Source organism: Topomyia yanbarensis, chromosome 3, assembly GCF_030247195.1.
Source record: "Topomyia yanbarensis strain Yona2022 chromosome 3, ASM3024719v1, whole genome shotgun sequence".
NCBI lineage: Eukaryota > Metazoa > Arthropoda > Insecta > Diptera > Culicidae > Topomyia > Topomyia yanbarensis.
The window spans coordinates 175,475,077-175,498,310 of NC_080672.1; the positions used below are offsets into that span (position 1 = coordinate 175,475,077).

General features: G+C 37.3%; 1 protein-coding gene across 1 annotated transcript in view; it reads left to right on the plus strand.

Moving 5' to 3' along the window:
* Positions 1-23,234, plus strand: part of LOC131689871 (NACHT and WD repeat domain-containing protein 2) — a 60,835-nt gene that overhangs the window by 15,775 nt on the left and 21,826 nt on the right. The window contains exons 3-10 of the mRNA XM_058975222.1: positions 6,349-6,539; positions 12,823-12,952; positions 13,011-13,155; positions 13,223-13,890; positions 13,949-14,149; positions 14,206-15,051; positions 15,107-15,499; positions 15,574-15,758. Coding sequence (XP_058831205.1) covers positions 6,349-6,539; positions 12,823-12,952; positions 13,011-13,155; positions 13,223-13,890; positions 13,949-14,149; positions 14,206-15,051; positions 15,107-15,499; positions 15,574-15,758 — 2,759 coding nt within the window. The remainder of the gene's footprint in view (positions 1-6,348; positions 6,540-12,822; positions 12,953-13,010; positions 13,156-13,222; positions 13,891-13,948; positions 14,150-14,205; positions 15,052-15,106; positions 15,500-15,573; positions 15,759-23,234) is intronic.

Here is a 23,234-nt window from a genome sequence, read left to right on the forward strand (position 1 = left end):
TCGAAACCCGTTAGGCAAAATTATCATCATTACTGGAGTTTTGTTTTTCACGAAACTTTACGATAATCTTCCGTCACTTCTATTGAAAATTTTCAAATACTTTATAATTTTCACAATCTTATTAGTAAAAGTTGTTTTAGAAGCTTTTGTAATATTGTGTAGGAAAAAAAGCTGAAAATTTATGAATTTTCTCTCTCTGCAACATATAAACCATTAAGTAGGTGAGCGTGGGGATACATGAACCACGAGGATAGGTGAACCATTAAGAAAATTACGTCCCATTCTACCACTTTTAGTGCAATCCTTATGCGTTTTGGTAGCTTTGTCGGTAAGTTAACCTCACACGCATTTGTCGTTTTTACAGATAATCAAAGTTATTGTAGATTAAAAGTTGCCTCAATTGAGACTTGGCGTTTTTGGAAAATTTTTGTGGTGTCCCTTCTGTGAGACTAAACATCATAAAGCTTTTCGTTATTGGGAGTAGGTGCAAAATATGTTATTCATATGATGAAATTTGCAAAAGTAAATATTTCCTGCCAGCTTAACATTAATTCAAATTTGCTTATGGCATGTGGGATACATAAACCCTTTTTACGGAGATACATGAAACACTTTTAGGTTCGCATTTTTGTAATTTCTTGTTAAGGGTTGTCAAAATAATGTACAACTATAAACGCAAACAGACTTGACTATGAGTATAAGGTTTGGATAAAATGTAAATTTTATTGTTTATAAACAATAGAAAAGATTTATCATGAACAGTGAAATCATAATAATTTATTTTAAAATTAACAACAAAAAGCCTAAAATATGTTAATACCCTGAATACAAGGAGCCTTAATGTCTTCAACAAAGTGGTTTGTAGTAGCACTCCCCAAAATTTTGCTGAAGACATTAAGTCCAAAACTAAATTTGTTTGAAGACTAAATTGTCCATAAATACTTCTTGGAGGATATAACGCCAAACTTATTTTATCAGATGATGTGCTGTTTAACGTTTGTAAAATTCATCGAACATACTAAACCTGCGAAATTGGCGGTTTCAAAATTATGTGATCTTGACCTTAAATTACTGTTTTCGAACATTTATTTTACCTATTCATATAATTGGTTATACAGCAAAATCGATCAGGACCTGCTAAAGTCAAACGGAAAACACCATTTTTCATAAATTCCCCTACTTTTAAAAGCGTTATTCTCGTTATTAATTCTATTACGTTTTCATCTTGACGCATTCCCAAAATAAAAACATTTTCAGCAAATGTTGAAAATCATGCAATTTTTCGGTGAGCAGTTCTAAGTTTCATAGACATGAAATCAATTCCAATTTCGCTTCCTCTTAAAAAAGACCCTAATCCATATTACAGTACATCCCTTCAAAACTGAACTCAATGTGATAGGAAATCTGAGGATTATGATTGATTTCAGAACTCTGGAATTAGTTTATATTGGAATTTTTTTTAGGCAGGTATCTGATATTGATGTTATTAGACAACTGTGAGATCAAGACCAATAGATCAGTTACAGATCAGGATCCCATTCCCACAATCTTTCAAAAGTCCTCATGATGATTAAAACAACAGGTTATCAATGTACTGGTCAGATAATTATTATTGTATTATTGAATTAAATCAGTCAGTATCAATAAATTTTAACTTCAATACATTTTTTTTGGGTTGGAGGGGGTGGGTTAAACCCCAAAGCCTCCTCTTAGCTACACCGTTGCATGGAGAAGTTTCGCGCAAATTTTTGCACCGATAAATAATCAAGTTCCATCTAGACAACTTGGAATTGTTCGGTGGTTATTCTAGCGGTTGTAGATAGACACAAGAAATACATCGAAATAATATTTGACTTATTTAAATGGATTTTTACTATATTGAACAATAAATAGGCTACAAACGGTAATTCAAAAAGTACAAGTCATAACTTTTAAAGTATTCAAAATATGTATTTGATGTCTTCAGTAAAGTTATTTGCAAAAGTAAGAGCTACAAATTAGCTGAAGGCATCATCTCAATACAATCAGTTTCAAGAAAATTTATGAAAATATCTCACTCGTAGGGGGATTAATCAATAAAATCACAATACTAAAAGAAAGGGCATATTGTATCCTTTAAATTCTTCGAAGATACTATTGACATAAAATTAGCTGTTTTGGCGTTAATAATACATTGAATGTTTTTGGTCATATTTCTGGCTATGGGAAATGATAAAAATCTTTTGTCCGTATTTAATGTTATATAGGGTGATGAGCCCGTTATCGCTATGTTTCTATTATCACGCTACCCATTTGAAGCCGTTGGTTAGAGCAGTGTCTGCCCTCTTTGTTTAACGCATTGAGTCAAATGGTAGCGCAACAATAGGGGCACTCGATTCGTGTTTTCGTTGCGCTCAAACATGAGAATTTCACTGTTTTCAGTGCATGTATGTTATTATCTTGGTACTTAACAACGAAGCAAAGCTATTGATGTCAATTTGTACGCATTCCATTGTTTGTATGCCGAGTAATTAATGAATCAGTGAGACGCCCTCCTCAGTATGGTGAAAATAGGCACTTCACCCTACCTCTTTTGATAGAGGTCCGATTTCAACAATCGATAGCTCGTTCAAAAGGTATTCGTATAAGCTTTCTAAAAATATATAATTTGTTTAGTTGCGTCGTCAATTCGGGAAGTAAATTAAAAAAAAAGCATATTTGCACCATCAAACATTCATAGCTTGGAAACTAAACATCAAAATCAAAAACCATTTAATAGCGTGCTGTCTGGGTGATGGGCCTTTCATTTAAAATTTGTTGGGATAATATTGGTTCAGCCATTGCTGAGAAACACGAATGAGAGTTTGTTCGTTACATACACACACAGACATTGTCCGTGGCTGCCACCAACAGCACCAGACCCAAGTAGCATTTCTAGTTTTATAACACACTATAAGTGCATTCTAAGTTTTAAGAAGTGTTTCAAGAGTGCTATAAAACCTCAATTGTTACTAGGGGAGTCTTTTCAGTGGTAATAGGGGATAATATCATCAAGTTTACAAGCGGAAAGCAGAACATCAGCAAGGAACTGAAATAGAACCTGCTGGTGCTCCACCAGGCTGTTCGAGTCGCAAGACAAGAACAGGACGCTTATATCAGACGGATGGCGAGAAGAAAGAAGGCCGATAAAGGCGCCCAAACTGAGGCCTTCACCTTCCTTGGAGGAGCTATTACGGTCCAAGAGGCGATTGATTTCGCCTTGACGGCCAAAGAGGGCAAGACTGCGCTTAACCCGAAGCGGCCCAGGCACTCATCAGGCGAAGGTGCGCGAAGCAACGCCAAACGACGCAACCACAAATGCCAAACATCGTTTGAACGGTGCAAACCGGGGTGCAAAGGATCCCGCAGGGCGTCGACCCAAGAAGGTAACTTCTCGGTCCAAGAAGGCGAAAGGCACCAACCGGGCGCAAAGCACCGGGCCACAAGTGGATACCATCCGCACAAGGGGGTGAAAATCGCTGGCAGCTGGTCAGCAGGGCTATGTGGAAGTCGAACGAATCTCGACCCGCAAAGAAGGTCAAGGACAGAGGAGAGGCTCTGTTGGTGAAAACCAACAAGGACAAGTATGCCGACGTCCTCAAATCGATGTGGTCAGCCGAAAGCCTCTCGGCTCTAGGATAGGATGTGCGCAGCGTTAGGCGTACCAAGACCGGTGAAATGATCTTGGTGCTGAAACGAGGTGCGTAAAATAGTGGGACGGCTAACAAGAAGTTGGCCCAAGAGGTCTTGGGTGACGGCGCTCAGGTGAGGTCGTTGGGTGCGGAAGTGACGCTCCAGTGCAAGCAACTGGATGAGATTACGAACGCAGACGACGTCGTCTCTGCCGTCAGGGACCAGTGTGGCGCAGAGATTGAGCGGACCTCTGTACGCCTATAAGAGGGACTCTTTGGCACGCAGGTAGCCTATTTCAGGCTACCGGCTGCGAAATCCAAAAAGGTCATCGAGAGAGGGAAGCTGAAGCCGCCTTCAGTAGACAGGTGCTATCGGTGCCTAGAGTCCGGCCATAAGTCCTACGACTGCAAGGATCCAGACAGAAGTAAGTTGTGTCGTCGCTGTGGTGAGGAAGGACACGAGGCGCAGAAATGCGATAGGGTACCAAAATGCCTTATCTGTGCCAGTAAGAAGCAAGACCATAACTATGTTATGGGTGCACCTTCTTACGAAATAGCATAATATAGCATACCATTGGAAAAAAACTGTTTTCTTCTATTCAGAACTGTTGAAAAATCGAAAATAGCAATATTTTTTGCGGCGATGTGGTCCCAGAAAATGTTTTTTTGCTATAAATCAAGATTTCGACGGTGTTCAACAGTTTTCATACTTTGTTTTGTGTTTCATTAGACGAGACCTACTACTAGGTCCGCTTAAAGTTCAAAATTACTGTAGCAATGTGTTATTCTCATATTTTATTTAAAATATAATTTCAACAACGAGAAAAGTAAAATATCACTGTCTCTTATAGGTACCAAAGTATGGGATTATACAATATTATAAATCGCTAGTTCGTCACTGTTGTGCTATCTTATGACAAACGCCATATCGGGATAAACTAAGTTAGGTATGCTACATCAATTGTTTAAAAAATCTCTACAAAGTGACGTTTTCAGAATTTTGACATTCTGCTTGGTTACTGAGATATAGCAAGTAACGTGCCGAGAAAATTTTAATGTTTTGCTTCAAATGACTGTGTTTGTGGATTGGTTCAAGTTATCTTGATGTATAATATGTGTAAAACTATCTGAGGAACACAATGGCATAATCATTTTCAAAATAAAAATACACGAATTGTCTAGTCTAGTCTAGTCTACACATACACAGCCAATACATGTAGGGATCCTGGAAAATTACAAGCGCTCGCCTACAATTTTTCTTGTCAATATTAACGTTTGTGGCACATATGGAATGTGACACAATCACTAAAGCAGCCAGGCCAACTGTGGAGCGTACAAAACGGAGATGATTCAAAAATATACGGAAATCAAATTATTCATTTATTGAATAATTTAATCAACGAATCATTTTGAACCTTGAATAAGGAAAAAAACGTGGACAACCGTACCAACCGTTTCAGTCCAGAGGGGATTTAATAAATCGTTGGGAGTGACGTGGCTAAGAAGGTTAATGTCACTCATTTGGTCCTTCCTGGGATGGGTCAGCGGTATTTAGACCTGTCCTGGCTTATGAGCCTAGGTTATAGCGCCTTTATTGGCTCTCTGAAAAAAAAGAAAGGTACAAGAAAGTGATAGCTGAGACCTCGGGAGCCGTCGATGATGGAGAATGTGTGCCACTATGGACCCACCTGTGAATATCTTTCGTGGCATGTTGCTTTCAAAACAAAATAAGTACATACAAGAACAAGATAAGTTGGGTTAATCTCACCAAATGTCCATGAATGTCCGCATTAGCGCACCCCACTGGGTATTCCACTGGTACCGGTACTCATTTTGCACTGCATTCGAGGACAGTAGAATTTTGACCAGTTTGTGTAGTCAAGATGGCTTGATGTTGGTATCGAAATGCGTTGAAAGAAATTCTGTGTAAGCCTTTCCAAGCCCCCGGGAACTCCTTGCTCACCATTTCCTATTGCCCGATTCTCGCCACGTCTCCGAAAGTGTGCCAGAGTAACTGGGCTTGATGCACTTGCCGGCCAGTACACTTCATTTTCCATACTTTATTGATACAATATCACGCTCCAAGACGGAATTCGACGAAAAACTTGATCACAAAAATTTGACGGCGGCTACTTTTTTTGCGTCCTGCACGAATGGCTACTACGATTCGAATCCAAAATAAAAATACACGAATCGTGAGAAAAATGCAGTTTAAGTTTTAATCTGGAAATATAGCATATTTGACAACACTGCAACCAAAACTAACTATTTTTTCTAGATTCCCTGACTCATTTCCTTCAAAATTCATTTCACCGATTATTTACAGACCAAATGAAGCCAAAGATATAAATAAAAGTTAGTGATTTTTTTTCTATGGAAAATTTTCCAAGCACGATTACTACACGCCATACAAATTTTGTTATCAATACACACGTATAACACGTGTGAGTGCGACATTTGTTCACATTTATAATAAAAACCTTACAACATAGTCAACCGATCTTCGTAATATTTGAGAGATTGATACAGAATAGATAGAAGCGTCAATTGTCTTCTTTAAATTGTTTCTGCCATTTATAAGTTTCAAGATATTCTACTTCAAGCTTTATCGTTTTTCTCGAAATGTGCTAAATAGCGCTTATCATGAGATAGCACAATAGCGAAGAGTTAACATCGAAATCATTCTCTCTTTTTGCAGGTGGTTGATATGCGATGGGGTGTTCGAGATGAGGCCACCGATGATCACATGACGACGGAGCTTTGTATGCGCGAGATCAGGAACTGTCAACGCCTATCCATGGGTCCAAACTTCGTCGTCTTTTTAGGCCAAAAGTACGGCTACCGCCCAATTCCAACGTACATCCTATCATCGGAGCTACAATTGATTCGGTTAGTCCATAATTAAATTCATGGTATGCATAATCGACAGATAGAGCGTAATATATATATATATATATATATATATATATATATATATATATATATATATATATATATATATATATATATATATATATATATATATATATATATATATATATATATATATATATATATATATATATATATATATATATATATATATATATATATATATATATATATATATATATATATATATATATATATATATATATATATATATATATATATATATATATAAGCCAATGTTTGTATGTATGTGATTTATAGACTCCCAAACGGCTTAACCGATTGCCGTAATAATTTATACATAGTAGGCATTTGTTATGGAGAGTGTTTGTGTGCCATTGGTTGGGAATTATCTGCTCGCCAAATGGCGCTTCTGAGCAAATTGTGTTTTCCTCATATTTCGACGAAAGTCGCAGCAACGCGCGATGGGTATTAGCTAGTAACTTATAAAAAGGATAAAAATCACGGGTTTTAGTGATCTTTGTTACATTTTAATAAATTTGAAATAAACTTGTTTGGTCGTTTAAAAGAAAGTTGTAAATCAAACGTATACATTGGACTGAAAAAACTGACCTAAATTAAACATTTCAAAAATCCTTAACAGGAACATTATCGTAGGAGAACTATGGGTAAGACGGACAGGGTGGAAAAGACAGACACATGATTATTTTAGGCGTATACCTTTAAAAATTCTAATGAATTGAATATGTACACTTTTATTACGGATTACCTTGAATTATGGAACGCGCAGTAGGCCTTGTATACAGTCAAGTGCGTACAATTTTTGCAAATATTGATTATCAGTAATGCATCTTCGTGCGGATGTAATTTGTAATTGTAACTTTTTCCTTTATTTCGATAATGTAACTCTAAAGTGACATCTTTCGTTGAAAATAACAGATAATTTATGAGTGAATGAGAGCAAACGTTTAATATGCGTAGTGGTGGGGCAAGGCGGACAGTCTTGATTTATTCGATTAATTCATCCTTATAGGAATGTCTCGCGTATTTAAATGAACAACTAACCGTCAAACGAGGAAAACCGTCCAGCTAGCTGAAGTTTGGCATGCAGTAGACTGCAGGATGTACGTTAATGTGACCGAATATAAATAATATGGAATTCAAACAACCTGGAAAAGTTAGACGATTTCCTGCAGGTCCCGTACTCTGTCTGTGTGCAATCGAGGAACCCATAACGTTATTTTCTCCTCAAATTAAACAAATATATTGAGCAGTACCACCAGCTTTTCGAAAACATCCGGCAGAAACAGCAAATTGGGATATTTTAAGTTATGATCATCATATCCCCAACATGTGCACATTGAATTACAACATACCTACAGAATTACATGTTGACAAAAATATGCTTTTTCTATAACAGAGCATATCGTTAATATGTCCGTCTTACCCCCAGTTCACTTACATCATTGGATTCTCTAGTCATTTCTGCATCAGATGGCAACCATGTTTAGTATATTTGTACTGTGTAGTTTTATTGCGTACGAAAAGCTGTTAGTTTACACTGTACATCAGTCAAGAAAAAATAATTTGGTTAGAGTTAACAATTGGCATTAGGAGCGAATAAAATATTCAAACTAGCTTACACTAAAACTATATGATTCTCCTCAGTGCATCCTTGAAGGCGTATTTCCGGTTTTCTTTCTTGATTTCCATCAGTAAGCCGCTCCAGCATGAAACTCCATATACCAACCGGAGCCCAAAAATTCTCATACCTATTCAATGAACGACGAAATTCAGAGAATTCATCTTGATCCTTTCCTTGCCTCTTTCGTCGCTAAATGCATGAAAAAATAAAACAATAAAGGCGATGTCCCCTCCTCTCTCTATTCTACGAAAACGAGTAGCAGCAGCAGCGACTTTCGTTTTCCTATGACAATCCGAAATTTCAATTTCGTTTTGATGCATGCTCAGTAATTTGCGCATGCGTTTTGATGCATGCTCTAGTAATAATTCATTAAATGAAATTAATGCAATGTGCATCTATTAATGCAACTAGAACATAGTTAAAATGAGAAATATGCACAACGATCAGGCTTCCGTCTTACAATACCATCATTAGCTCGCAAATCTATAGAATCGAGCATCGACAAATAAATATCATTGCTAGTGTATTTTCGTTTCCCCAGCAGTAAGTTCAATATCGAAGTTACCAATATCATTCTGAATCTCAAAGCGAAAACGAGCGTGCGGAGAGAATAATGAAAACGCTCTGCTACATGCTTGCTTTGTCCTAGCCCGTTGTCTCATTTTCGATTTCTCAAAGTGCTAGTGGTATGGAAAGAAGCTTCATTCTTTCGTCAGTATATCAGGCGAATTTTGGCAAATGAAAAAAACATTTTCCGACTCAGATTAAGTGTTGCAGAATGTATATAAGAAGCATAATGTATCCGGGAAGCATTTCATCGAAAGCTTGCAACAGATACGCAGGTGATAGTTCGACAGCAGATTGTGCCCAAGAATTGTATTTCTTACTGCTGCCGTTTTATCACTACGGCAAAGTCTGTAGACGAAAATAACCGCCGACTTGTAACAGCGGGGGAGTTGTTGTTTGCGTGTAGCTGATAATCCCGAATAGTATACAACGTCGCAGTAACTGAATATAGGTACTACTACGGCTTGTACCAGCTTATATCTTGTTTGCTATGAAAGTACTGCCGCAGAACTTCTGAAGGTCCTAAGAGTATTGTATGTTTTCTTCACCAAATCGTTCACTTGGTGAGTCCAGCTTAGATTGGAGTCAAGTTGTAGGCCGAGGTTTGTTACATTGCTGCTAAGAGGAATCGCCGAACCGCTGGAGACTATATCCGCGGTAGGTACAACTACACCTGTCCTGCTGAAAATTATTGCCTGTGTTTTTTTCGGGTTAGGAATCAGGTAGTGTTATTTGGCCCAACCGATTATTGCTGCAAGATCTTTGTTGATGATGTGCATAAGTCTGTCTATCTCTGCGATCGGTCCGGATAAATAGATTTGGAGATCATCGGCATAAAGCTGCACGTAAGTTTTGTTGGCTGACTATTTATGTACATGCTGAAAAGTAGCGCGCTAAGACAAGAGCCCTGTGGTGTGGCCTCTGGTACCCCGATCTCCGGAAGGCAGCGTATATTTGATAAAATTGTAGCTCGGGACACGGATTTGTCGATCGGAGAGGAAGACTTGAGTTTGGTTTCGGTTGTAGCAAAGAAGTGGTATTGGTTTTTACTGAGGAGAATTTCTACACCATCAATGTGGTGTTCAAGGCATCTTACGTTTAGGTGGCCAATACGGAGGTTAGAAGAGGTAGTCATATTTATGGGTTTTAGGATCGAATCGTCGGTATGGTGTCGCGCCTAGCAGTGAGCGGAGGTAGATATATTCGTCGCTGTAGTGTCGAAGAAAACTGATGATTCTTCACCACTAGATCCTTTCTCAGCGAGCTCACGAAGAGCCATGATACTTTCTGTCGGAGTATAGTTTTTCTCTCCAGGAAACAGCACGGAGATTCTGTAGTTCTTGATGAATACCGATTTCAACAATTTCTTTTGTTTGAGCCGTAGAACGTAATTACGGATACGAAAAGTATGCAACGAGAGAGCCTCGTTAATCGCGAAACGGTATTCAAGAGCGGATCCTTTTCGAAGATTGCATTTTTGTACTTCTCGTAGTACCACCGATGAACTGTTTGCCTTGAATCTGTGTTGTCGAAAACTATTATAATAGTAGGGGTCACAGATCGGTCGGACCACTTGGACGGTTTCACTTGAAGACGGAAGCAATTACTTACGTGCGACATCTCAGTTTGGATGTCGAGGAGGGATAACACACTTTCCACTATGTCACGAACGCTTTCACCCTCATGGTGATGGTAGGCAATTTTGTACACCGCGAGCCTGCAAGAGTTGACTACTTTAGTACAAGTACCAGCTAGCTTTGCTCCTGTCTCAATCAACTCCAAATTTTCACCTATGCTGTTTACTAGGAGGCTCCGGGTAGTGCATTGGTGGTCGAAACGCTCAACACTACTTTGGAGATGGTCGCATTGTTTTTTACTGATAGCTCGTAGGTCAACGAGCTCTGTTTGTAATTTTAAGAGCTGCGTGAATAGCTTCTTGATGGTTCGATTAATCTGATCGATACTGTCGGAGGAGGCGGTGCTGGCGTTGTGAATTTTCGGAACGAGGCATCCGCGAATGGAACAATTCTCGTAGAAAAACTGATAGTCCTGTGCACCCTCCATAACCGAGTCGCTTATTTTTACGCTCATCGAGTGGAACCATCCTAAGCAGGTGTCACAGCATATCCATTGAATAGGCACCTTCTTTCTCTTTGCTTTGCCTCTAGCTGGTGGTGATGCATTCTTACAGATTACGCAAACGTCGTCGCTGCTCATTTTGGTTGAGTGAATGAGGCGATAGAAGCACTGCGTAGTACGTCACGACTGACGATTCGAAACACATACACTAACACATAGAGTTTGAGGTAACAAGGGAACAGGAAATTTTTTCGCAACTAGTTGGTTTTTTATTTCGCGGAAAGATTGGCAAACACTTTCAAACTGTTCTCCTTGCTAAGATGTAACTATCAGCACTTCGGTTTCATTAAACGGGTCTTAAAACGCGGGAATTCGATCGCTTTCAATGCGCGTCGTTTCAAACTTGCTGCTGTGAGCAGTGTAGCCAGTAGGACTTCCCTGGGCTACCACAAGCAAACAAGTGCAATACGAAAATATAATTAAGCCGTCTTCGTTGAATAACACCAGGGCAGAACAACATCACGCCATCTCCTTTAAGCGGACCCTATACAAACAGAAATATTGACAATAGAACAAATATTGATCAATATATTGATGGTGTAAGGACAGCTTGAAAATATTGATTCTATATACTCAAAAAAAATCACTTTGAATTTACATGAATTGTGACGTGAATAAATATTTTCCATCTTTTAACATACATTACGTGATTCATATAATTCTATAGAATGTCAATAGCATCGATGGATTGAAGCAGTCCTGTCAATATTTTTATGGCCAATATTCTTATCTCGTGTAAAGCGAACCCTACACGAGCAGAAATATTAACAATAAACCAATTATTGATCAATATATTAATTGTGCAAGGACACTATGAAAATATTGATTCTGTGGAAGTCAAATGGGATTGACGGATTGAAGTAGTATTGTCAATATTTTTATTGACAATATTCTTGTCTCGTGTAGGGTCCGCTTAAAGGGTCCGCTTCACACAACGTTACAATCAGAACTGTTTTTTGAATACATAAAGTATATACTCAGGTTTGATAGATTAGATAAAACAATTTCGAGTCAAGTATCGACTCCAGCGACGTTCTGGAGAGGTTCACTTCTAGATTCATAATTTTGACAGTTCCATGACATAAAAATGAAAATTTTCAAACTAGAACCTTTACCTCAGGAGCTGTTTGAGCGGATGTTATTTTTAGTTTAAAATCCATGCCACGTCATGTCTTAGGCGTTACTGGACTCAAAAATATTTTTCGCCAGTTTATCCAGCCTACGTATCAGTGCTGCTATAGGGTGAAGTGCCTATTTTCACCATACTAAGGAGGGCGCCTCACTGATTCGTTAATTACTCGGCCTACAAGCAATGGAATGCGTACAAATTGGCATCAATAGCTTTGCTTCGTTGTTAAGTACCAAGATAATAACATACATGCACTGAAAACAGTAAAATTCTCGTGTTTGAGCACAACGAAAACACGAATCGACTGCCCCTATTGTTGCGCTACCATTTGACTCAATGCGTTGCTCAATTCAAATGGGTAGCGTGATAATAGAAACTTAGCGATAATGGGCTCATCACCCTGTGTATTTAAAACACAATTCTAAATATGTTTTAAATTAAGCAACAAATAAAACTTCGCAAGAATAGATAATAGTTCTAATGATTGAAGCAAAGAAAAATAATCGAATAAATAAATAAATAATCTAACTGTCGACGAGGGGGACTTTCTAAAATTCACCAAGTTTGTTTTATTCATTCAATTTATTTAATTATTTTTACTGTACAAGTAAGTTGCGTATTATTTTTAAATTCAGTGTCAAATTTTGCAGTGCACCAAAATTATCGTCACAATGCAACGCAACGTTAAAAAAATGTTTCGCCTTAATAATTTAAGGTCTAAGGTTGATCATTCAAGTTTTCTCCATTCGATAAGGACCATTGAAAATTTGTAAATTTGTCTCCTCTATCTAATGTTCCAGCGATGACCTTGCCTCTATGGGAATCGACGTAACCCTTCTGGACATGTGGTACAAAAAAGACAGCAATGCCGTCCCTCCCATATCTATATTGCAACCGATTTCTTCGATTCTAACCAACTTTATAAATAAGGTACGGATAGCAAGCATACGTATATTGATTATTAATCAAATACCATTCTTACATACAGCGTGTACCAAAATTACAAGCAGAAGATCAGGCAGTATGGTGGGATACTTTAACCAAGATGCAAAAGCTGTTCCGCAAAGGTGCTGCTTCGCTTTTTGCACAGGGGAAATTAGACAAAGATCAAACGCATAACTATTTCATGTCAGGTAAATTTGATGTCACCGCTATGTACCTACACTATCGATAACTCGTAACGGCATTCTACACTTTCAGTAACGGAAAGAGAAGTCATTAACGGCCTGTTGAGTGTGAAGAACACCAAAAATCATTGTATTGCTTATCTGCGCTACATAAACAACATCAACCTGCAAAATCTCAAAAAGGCCTCGCTGTATGTTGATATTCTGAACAGAAGTTTAGACACGGAGGCATGCAAACTTCTGGCGGATCTACGAGATGTTCGCGTACCCAATCGTATCGAGGTATCCAACCTGCAAAAGTACACAATTGAGTGGATCGGTCGAGAAGGCTTGGACGTGGAAACTCACGAGGAATATCTAAACCATTTCATTACTCATTTTTACAAGAACATTGTCAAGCTTGTAGATCGTGCTATGCGTAAGGAGGACTCCAGTGCACAGGGACAGATAGTTACAGAGATCTTACAGCATCTACACGCGTGCAATAACTCGGTTAAGGTATTTTATGGGCGTGAAAATCAACTGAAGCGGATTGAGCAGTACATGCTGGGACCGAGTGATAAGCCATTAGTTTTGTTCGGCGAAGGCGGTTGTGGTAAAACTTCTCTTTTATCAAAAAGTGCCGCTTTAACATTTAACGAATGGTTTGCAAAAGTAAGACCGATTTGTATCATAAGATTTCTTGGCACAACACCGGATTCTAGTGCGCTGACACCCACTCTGATTTCAATATGTCAACAGGTTCGTTATTAGGCAGTAATATGCCGCCAATTTGTTACACTCTTCCTCTTTCTTTTAGATATCCTACAACTTTATGTTGCCGTTTGATCAAATTCCAGATGATTTGGTACCACTTACAGCACATTTTAAGCAACTTTTGGCATATGCTAGCAAACAACAACCTCTGTTGCTTTTCCTTGATTCAGTCGATCAGCTCACTGGAACTCAGGATTCGAGTAAAGTTTCGTGGCTACCAACAAGATTACCACCCCTTTGCAAGGTACTTGCCTCGAATGCATATTCAAATTATTTTTCGACATTATTTTCACTTGTTAGATTATTGTATCATGTGCGGCCGAGGAATTCAATCCGGTTGTTTCTCAGGAATACCATCTGCTGCGCCGAATGATCGACGTCGAAGAAAACTTTATCGAAGTGACCGCTTTGGGTGAAGATCTCGCCATGAATGTAATCAAAATGTGGATGGCTACAGCATGTCGTGATCTCTCTAATTACCAGTGGCGTTTGGTAGCAAACGCAATTGGTAAATGCTCCCTACCGATTTTCGTCAAATTAGTTTTCGCCGAGATATGCCGATGGAGAAGCTACACTCGTCCGCAAGATACTCATCTAGCATCTACCGTCATGGACAGTATTATGATGCTATTTGAACGGATCGAAATACAACACGGACGTATTTTGGTGTTCCACGCTCTGGCTTACATTACGGCTGCTAAATCGGGTCTATCGGAGAGCGAACTAGAAGATTTGATATCACTCGATGATCGAGTCCTGGATGACGTCTATCAGTACCATCTCCCGCCAGTACGTCGAATCCCCCCGCTTCTTTGGACGCGAATACGAAACGATCTTCCTAATTATCTCAGTGAACGTGAGGCGGATGGAGTGAACGTTATGAACTGGTATCATAGACAGTTTAGGGATGCAGCCAAGGAACGTTATTTCAAAAACATGAACATGGCAATCTACTTCCACTCGATGATCGCTGATTATTATCTCGGCATATGGGGTGGAAGACCAAAACCATTCAAATACACTGAAATTCAAAGACATCGTTTTGGTCTTACCGATAAAGAAGGTATCGCAGACAGAAAGGTCCCAGTCCAACCGTTAGTTTTTACCAACAAGGAAGGGAAAGTAACAAGATATAATTTGAGAAAGGTACCTTTTCAAATTAGTAATGTTTAGCTGCTAATTATATTAACTTTTTATTCAGTTTGGTGAGCTTCCGTTCCATTTAATTAGATCGCGACGATTTACAGATCTGTATGAAAATGTTCTTTTCAACTACGACTGGTTACACGCAAAACTTTCCAGTTGCCCTCTGCAAGCAGTATTGGCGGATTTTGAAGACGCTTCAGTTAACATCGATGATAAAGACGCCAAACGAGAGCTAATGTTAGTAGCCGATGCTCTCCGTTTGGGTGGCGCTATCCTCGGTGTTTATCCCAACATGCTGGCGGCTCAATTGGTTGGTCGTTTGCTGCCGGAAATTGGTGGAAATCCTAACATTAAGATGTTACTTGAAGCGTGCGATAAATCGGGCCCTAAAGACTCAGCCTTGATTCCACTGAACCACTGTCTTCACACGCCAGGCGGTCCACTAAAGGTAAGCTGGTCGTTATCGAAATGTGCAATCATTTGTGCTTTTCTTTCTGCTAAATTTCGTGCCTGGCACTACAGTACTCTCTCGAAGGACATCAGTTTGCCGTGTTTGGGTTCTGTCTTACTAGCGATTATCGCTATATGGTGTCAATCTCGACACGATTTATCACTTGGGATTTGTCCACTTCCGACCTGACGCGTGATGTGAACCCCGGAGTGGAAGGGATCATGCAGCAATTGGTCCTCAGTCCGGATAATAAATGGTAAGTACACTCAACAGCAAAAGTAATGTTTTGACCAATTATGAAGGCTATATATTTTTAGAAATTCAAAATTAAATTCGATTAATTACTTTAAAAAATCGTCGATAACAAGTGCTGTTTTGACAGAAAAGTTTCAAAAATGTGCAATTTGGTGTCAATTTCACCAGAGCGAGAGTCTTAGAAAGGGAATTCATCCCTTATTCATAGTATACGTACGCCTCCTTTTTCAATAGCCAATTAACATTATCTGCAAAACATTGTATTGTGCCGATTAGACATGTCGTCGCTGTTGTGCTATCTTATGACAAGCGCCATTTAGCACATTTCGAGAAAAACGATTTTTGAAGTATGAGATTGAATATCTTGAAATTTATAAATGGCAGAAACAAATTAAAGAAGACAATTGATGCGTCCATCTATTCTGTATTAATCTCTCAAATATTACAAAGATCGGTTGACTATGTTGCGTGTTTTTACTATAAATGTAAACAAAAGTGGCACTCACACGTGTTATAGGTGTGTATTGATGACAAAATTTTCCATAGAAAAAAATCAATTATTAAATTTTATTCATATCTTTGGCTTCATTTGGTCTATAAACAATCAGTGAGATGCATTTTGAAGGAATTGAGTCAGGGAATCTATAAAAATATATTTGGAAAAACTGTAACCAAAATAACTAATTTTGGTTACAGTTTTTCCAAATATGCTATATTTCCAGTTTAAATCATAAACTGCATTTTTCTCACAATTCGTGTATTTTTGTTTTGAAAATGATTATGCCATTATGTTTCTCAGATAGTTTAGCACATAAAAATATGCATCAAGATAACTTGGTCGGTGTTAAGTCAGACCGGACCAAGTCGCAAAACATAAAAAATGAGTGAATGATAGCACTGGATAAAGATTTTCTTCATCTACATTCCACCTTTACCAGATTTGAAATATGAAACAACAAACAAGAATTATGGTAATTTTTTTTCCAATTATAATGTAAAGGATGCTGCGATTCAAACTTTAAACGCGTTTTTCTCGAAATCAATGCACTGTCACTTAGTCCGGTCTGACCTAACACCGACCACTTGTGCCAATCCCCAGGCACAGTCATTTAAAGCAAAAAATTAAAAATTTCTCAACGCGTTTCTCGCTATATCTCAGTAACCAAGCAGAATGTCAAAATTCTGAAAACGCCACTTTGTAGAGATTTTTTAGGCAAGTGATGTGGCACATCTAACTCGGTTTACCCCAAAATGGCCTTTGTTATAAGATAGCACAACAGCGACGATGTGACTTCAAGCAAAATTCATGACGTCAAACTAAATTGCGACAGGTTTGAAGGAAAAACAGATCTTGTTGTGGTTTACCTCATTCATCCCAACTCAAAATCTACTGGAGCAATTCTTTTGAAATTATGCTTACATAATTCCCCAGACAACGATAGCAGACATTTCTATTTTTTCAGATTTTATATTTTTTCGTGGTACTTTGAAGTCAAAAATCAAATTTAGGCTGAAAAAACCAATTTAAACCACCTTACAGTGAGATGACATATTTATTACACATCACTGTTGGATCATTCATTAATTTGCAGAACTCATGCCAAGTTGGTACCCAACTAGAGGTGAAATGAACACATTTTGGAGACAATGCAGGAATGAAAGGTAGAGTAAACTGAATAAATTATATAAAATCAACAAAACAAACGAAGTTTAAAAATATAAAGTAAAACATGAAAAAAATGTCAAATTCATAAAATGAGTAGAATAAGTAATGTAAATCAAATTAATGGAATAAATGTAAAATATTTGAAAAATGTAGCATAAAATTAATTGCATAAATGAAATTGTTTCAAGCTAACAAGTTGGATGAAATGGCTAAGATGAATAAAATAAAGGAATTAATGAACTGCATAAAAAATAACGTCAAACAAAATAAAGCTCATAAAATGAATCAAATTAATAGAATGAATAGAATTTTAACAAAATGAATAAAATGGTTGGTAAACACGAAAACTAAATAAAAAATATGAACTGGAAAAAATAACATGAAAACCGTGAACAAAATATGATAAATGGAAGATACTTATAAAATGCATGATCAGAATAAATCTCAAAGAATAAAACGAACAAAATAGATAAAATGAACTCAAATGAGAAAAATAAATAAAAAGAGTTCTGCAGGAAATAAATGGTCAAAATGAATATATTTAAAATTGGTCAAGCATTCAAAATGAATAAAAAAATAAAACAAATAAAATCCACGAAATACATAAACTGAGACAGTGAGTGTTAGAATGAAATTAAAAAAAGATTTAAATAAAGTAAATGGATAAAAAATGAATAGAACGAACTGTACGATTTTTAGAACCATTGTTTCAGAAAGTTTTGAAATATTTCTGGAATTTGTTTGAAATCTGGTTAATTAATATACTAATATAATAATATCATCAAAATCAGGTATTCTTAGTTTTCAAACGACATATTTGAACATATGTTTCATTCAAAATTCAATAGAGATACGAAGAGTTTAAGAACGCACATGGAGTATCTCTTTTCAAAATTTTCATCTTCAAACATTCATATCACCCAGTTAAGTCAAATATTTTTTATGAGATACCCAAAAAAAAATCCTTAATCATATAGTAAAATCTGAAAAAAGAAAAAGGGTTTTGAACGTTAATTACTTCTGTTATACTTAACAGACATATGTATTTTTTACCTTTCTCGTATAGAAAGGTTGTACAATCGCTCCAAACATCGACTTTTCAACCGAGACTCGGAGGATCGATTTTCATATACCATTCGACTTAGTTCGTCGAGATCAGAAAATGTCAGTGTGTGCGTGTGCATGTGGTAAATAATTTGTTTCTCAGAGATGACTGAACCGATTTGCACACACTTACTCTCAAATGAAAAGTATAACCCTCCCATTAGCTGCTATCGAGTTCATTGATCAGATGTCCGGTTCCGGAGATACGGGTTGAAGAGTGCGGCCACACAACAAATTTTCATATAAACTGGTACCACCATCCTGGCCAAATGATGCTATACATATTAAAATCTATGCAAAATTACTTATATTTGTGAGTCTAGACTAATGACCAATCGAAGTGGCTTTGACCACACTGGTCGCCCTTGACAGTTTTTGATGCCCCAAAGAACTTGCAAAATTCTTAAGTTAATGTCCCATCTATTTCCCAGCGAATTCTTGACCAATTTTTACAAACGTGATTTCAAATGAATAATATGACACTCCCATTGAGTTCTACTGAAATTTATTCAGATCCGACTGGGCAGCAAATTACTTCGATTCACAGATCTAGATTTCAAATTGTTCTTGGCCATTGGATACCCGAGCAAATACTCATGAGTTCAAACACCACATAGCCCCTTGAAATGACCTTAAACGTGGTCCGTGCCAAAATTCACAACCATCAAGACACCATAAAATGGTCTCAATAACCCATAAATACAACAACATATGGTATTTTATATGGGATCTACCGGACCATGGTGATGGTGTTTTCATGGGTTGAACCCATTTCAAACACCCATGTCAAACCCCATGAGCATGGGTGTATTATGGACTTTTCGTTTGCTCGGGTAGGTGTTCCTTTTATAAACCCGGTGATCAAAGAATAATGAGAAACAAATTTGTATATCCGAAGTAATTGTAAAAACAGTAATTTTCAGTTCAAACATTCGTATCTCAGTAAATTTTCAAAAATGTCTATTTTTTTGGTTTTAGTCAGTCTGATCTGCATAATGCGCGGTAGCGTACGGTAGAGTGCGACTAATACAGTTTTACGGTTGGAATTGTAACATGTTTACTCAATAGTTTTAAATATAAACGCAGAAAAATATTTTATGTAAGTTACAAAATAATAGTGTGTGATAGGAACTATTCCGTAAAAGCGTAGTTCAGAATTTTTTAAATATTCTTCATAGGGTTACTGTGCCCTAATTCATCCTAGCTCCTGTATTCATACCACCCATTTGAATACATTAGTTAGAGCAGTGTCTGCTCTCTCTCTATTCAACGCATTAGGTCAAATGGTATAGGATGAATAAGGGTGCGTTGTAGTCGAATTTTCACTTCGCCCAAACGCGAATATTTTACATTTTTCAAACCAGATTTTTTATGTCACTCCTTAAGAAATGAAGAACGAAATTAGCATGCTGATACCTATTTAAGCGCAATCCAATAACTGTAAGCCGAGTTACAATCGAAATAGTGTGACATCCTGGCTAATGAGATGAATGAGGGCTCGTCTACATTTTTATATATTTTTTCAAAAAGTACACAGAAATACATAGAAGTACACAAATTTTTATTTATATGCGAAATAAATCCGACTTCAAAGCGATGACTTGCACCTTTTCATACACCAATCGATGGTAGTAGATTTTGACGACAATTTCTGAAGTAAAACTTTTATAGATTTTCTCAGAAAATAGACAAAAATACGTAGAAATACATTTAGTTGATCAATAACTTCGGACTCAAAGCAATGACCGACACTTTTTATACACGAGTCGATTATAATTGATAGCAGCTACAATTTCTGAAAGATTTTTTTATATTTTCTACAAAAAATGTAGAAAAATACATAGAAGTACAGAAATTTCATTTAGTTAGCAAATAATATCATACCGGCTTGAACCTTCGTTCGAACCGTTCACAAATCTTGATAGCTCCTGGTTTACCTAGAGTTTTTAACAGCAACAGTCTTTCTCAAAGGCTACCTATATTGTCGCTCGATCAGGCTACTTTTTCTACTCAATCAGTCTTTTTCAAGACTAAAACATTCTTCAAGAACAATTCAGCCTAAAGAAATATTTAATTCTTCCAACATGCCTGGGTCCTCCCAGAAAGGCCGTGTGTCAGAAATTAAAGCTAAATGGAAAAGGGTATCTTCTCCACCCGAAAATTCAATTGACTGCAGCAACTCATTCGATGTTTTATCCGAATGTGAAGCTGATGAAATTTCCTCGCATTGTGCATAATGCCAATGAGAAAAAAACGCAATCACCTCCGCCTATAACAGTGATGATCGCTGACTTCAAAGCCTTTCGAACTGAGCTTTCAAAGTTCCTTCAGGACGTGAAAGTCTCTTTTCAGATTGGCCGAAGAGGAGAATGTCGAGTTACAGCGGAGGAATTGATTGGCCACAAACGACTACTCCAGTATCATACGGAGAAGTTATATAAATTTTATTCATATGATTTCAAGACAGATAGACCATTCAAGGCTGTCTTGAAAGGGCTACCTCAAGGTCAAAGTTTGGATGAAATATCCAACGAATTGCACGTGGAACATAAAAAGCACGTTTTATGTTCCACGTGCGAGTAAAGTGGGAACATTATAGACTGCATGGGGGCAGAATTCAAAATCTGACCCAGTGTCGTAGATCCCAAGGCTTTGGGCACGGCCAGTGATGTACCAATTCGGGTTTTTATAATTTTGGGGAAAAAACCCAAGTTTTTTTCCGGTTAAAACGGTTTTTTCGCGGGAAGATTGGGTTTTTTGCATTTTTTTATACTATGCTAATTGAACATTAATGTATTGTTATCCAAACATTTTTATTTTATTTATGAGCATTATTGTCATAAAGTTTTGCATGTATATGAATTCTGAATGGTTTTCCTCGATTGAATCATTGTTATAGCGGTGCTCCAACATTTTTTACAAATATTGTGGTTAAATAAGTGATAAAACTTTTCAATGTTTGGGCTAAGTCGATTGCGTTTCTTACTGTGAATCCACCTAAACGAACTAAACATTTTTTCTACTGTTGCTGATGTAGTTGATGCCGAAAAAATTCGGATTGTGATTTGTGAGAGTTCTGATTACGGTTCATACTAATGACGAATGTCAAGGCCACTCACATTCTGCATATTACTCACTTTTCACCGAACTAAATAGGTATTTTCTAAATTTTGTGTGAATACCTACCTCATTTCGCTAAAAGTATAGCAACCCCTAAAATGAGTAACAAGCAGAATAAAAGTAGTTTGGGCATCACACGATTATTCTAATTTTCACTTGTCAGAGCAAAAATGACTATTGTTCCCAGAGATGCCAGGTACTTTTTTCAAATGTCTGCAATAATAATTTTAAGAGTCTGGGAAGATCAAAAAATGTCAGGAAAGCTAGTGTAACCAAAAGCCTTTACATTCAAAAATCTGTAAATATCTGCAACCAAACTAAAAAATCTGCAAATATCTGCAACCAAACTAGAAAATCTGCAAATATCTGCGTCATCGAAAAAATCTGCAGCTTAAATTAAAAATCTGCGAATTTGCAGACTTGTCTGCAAATCTGGCATCTCTGATTGTTCCCACTATTATATGAAACTAGTTGGAATATGGAATGGACCGAAATTAGTCGCAGGAACAGAAAATGCTTCGTAAAACCCGTATTAAATATATTCGAATGTGAAAATTGAATTTAAACTTCAAGTTTCAAAATTGGACAGGAGCTTTTCGATTATGTCCTACAGAATAAAAACTGTAAAAAAGTATATCCGGTTCTTAGAAAGGACTTTTCTTTATCCAAATTTTAATCTTGAATGTATCGTTGTACGGAATTTAGTCTGAGCGAATTATACTGGAGGTTCATCCTTGCCGACTTTTTCGGGTGAGAATATTCTAAGCAATTGTCATGCTCAAGGATCTCTGTCCGATTTTTACGCTTGATGTTTATATTCGATTTTTAGATGCTAAGATACCTGGAGTGGATTCTACAAAGTATGTTTTATCCTTGCGACTTTTATTTTCGGTCTCTCAAATGTAAATGCAAGATTCTTTAACCCTCCGGAAGTCGCGCTTATGGCCCACTGAATGAGCAGCCGCTGGTGCCCTAAGACGATTTCGCTAGATTTTCAGAGCAGCGTGCACTCAGTGCACTAGCGCGACTGCCGAAAGGATAAAAAACATTAAATGAACATTATACATTCGATAAAACGAAAAAAAAACATATTTCGTCCGGGTTAAATTGATTTGGGAAAAAACCCGGTTAAAACCCAAAAATAAAAACCCGGGAAGATGGAATTTTTCCCATCGGTACATCACTGGGCACGGCACAAAATATTGTCATTTGGATTTCAAATGTTTGATCTCTGGTGATAAATCGCACACGAAAGATACTTGTCCGGTGAAAAAAACCACAAAAAGTTTCAAATGCGCAAATTGTAGCGAAAATCATAAATCAAATTTCTGGGGTTGTCCTTTTCGAGAAAACAAAAACAACAAATAAAAAATGTACCTACTTCTTCTGGTACACATCAAGAAAACACGTCCAAACGTGTTAATCCGATTCAAAATAGATTAACAACTTCTTCTACCTCCGTAACACCATCCTACAATGGTGTGTCATCTTATGCTTCAGTGGCAGGTAACAAGGCCAAAATAACGGCTACTGTTACCACGCCTATAAACTCGTTTGCCCCCAACGCTTCCTTTAGTCCAATGGATC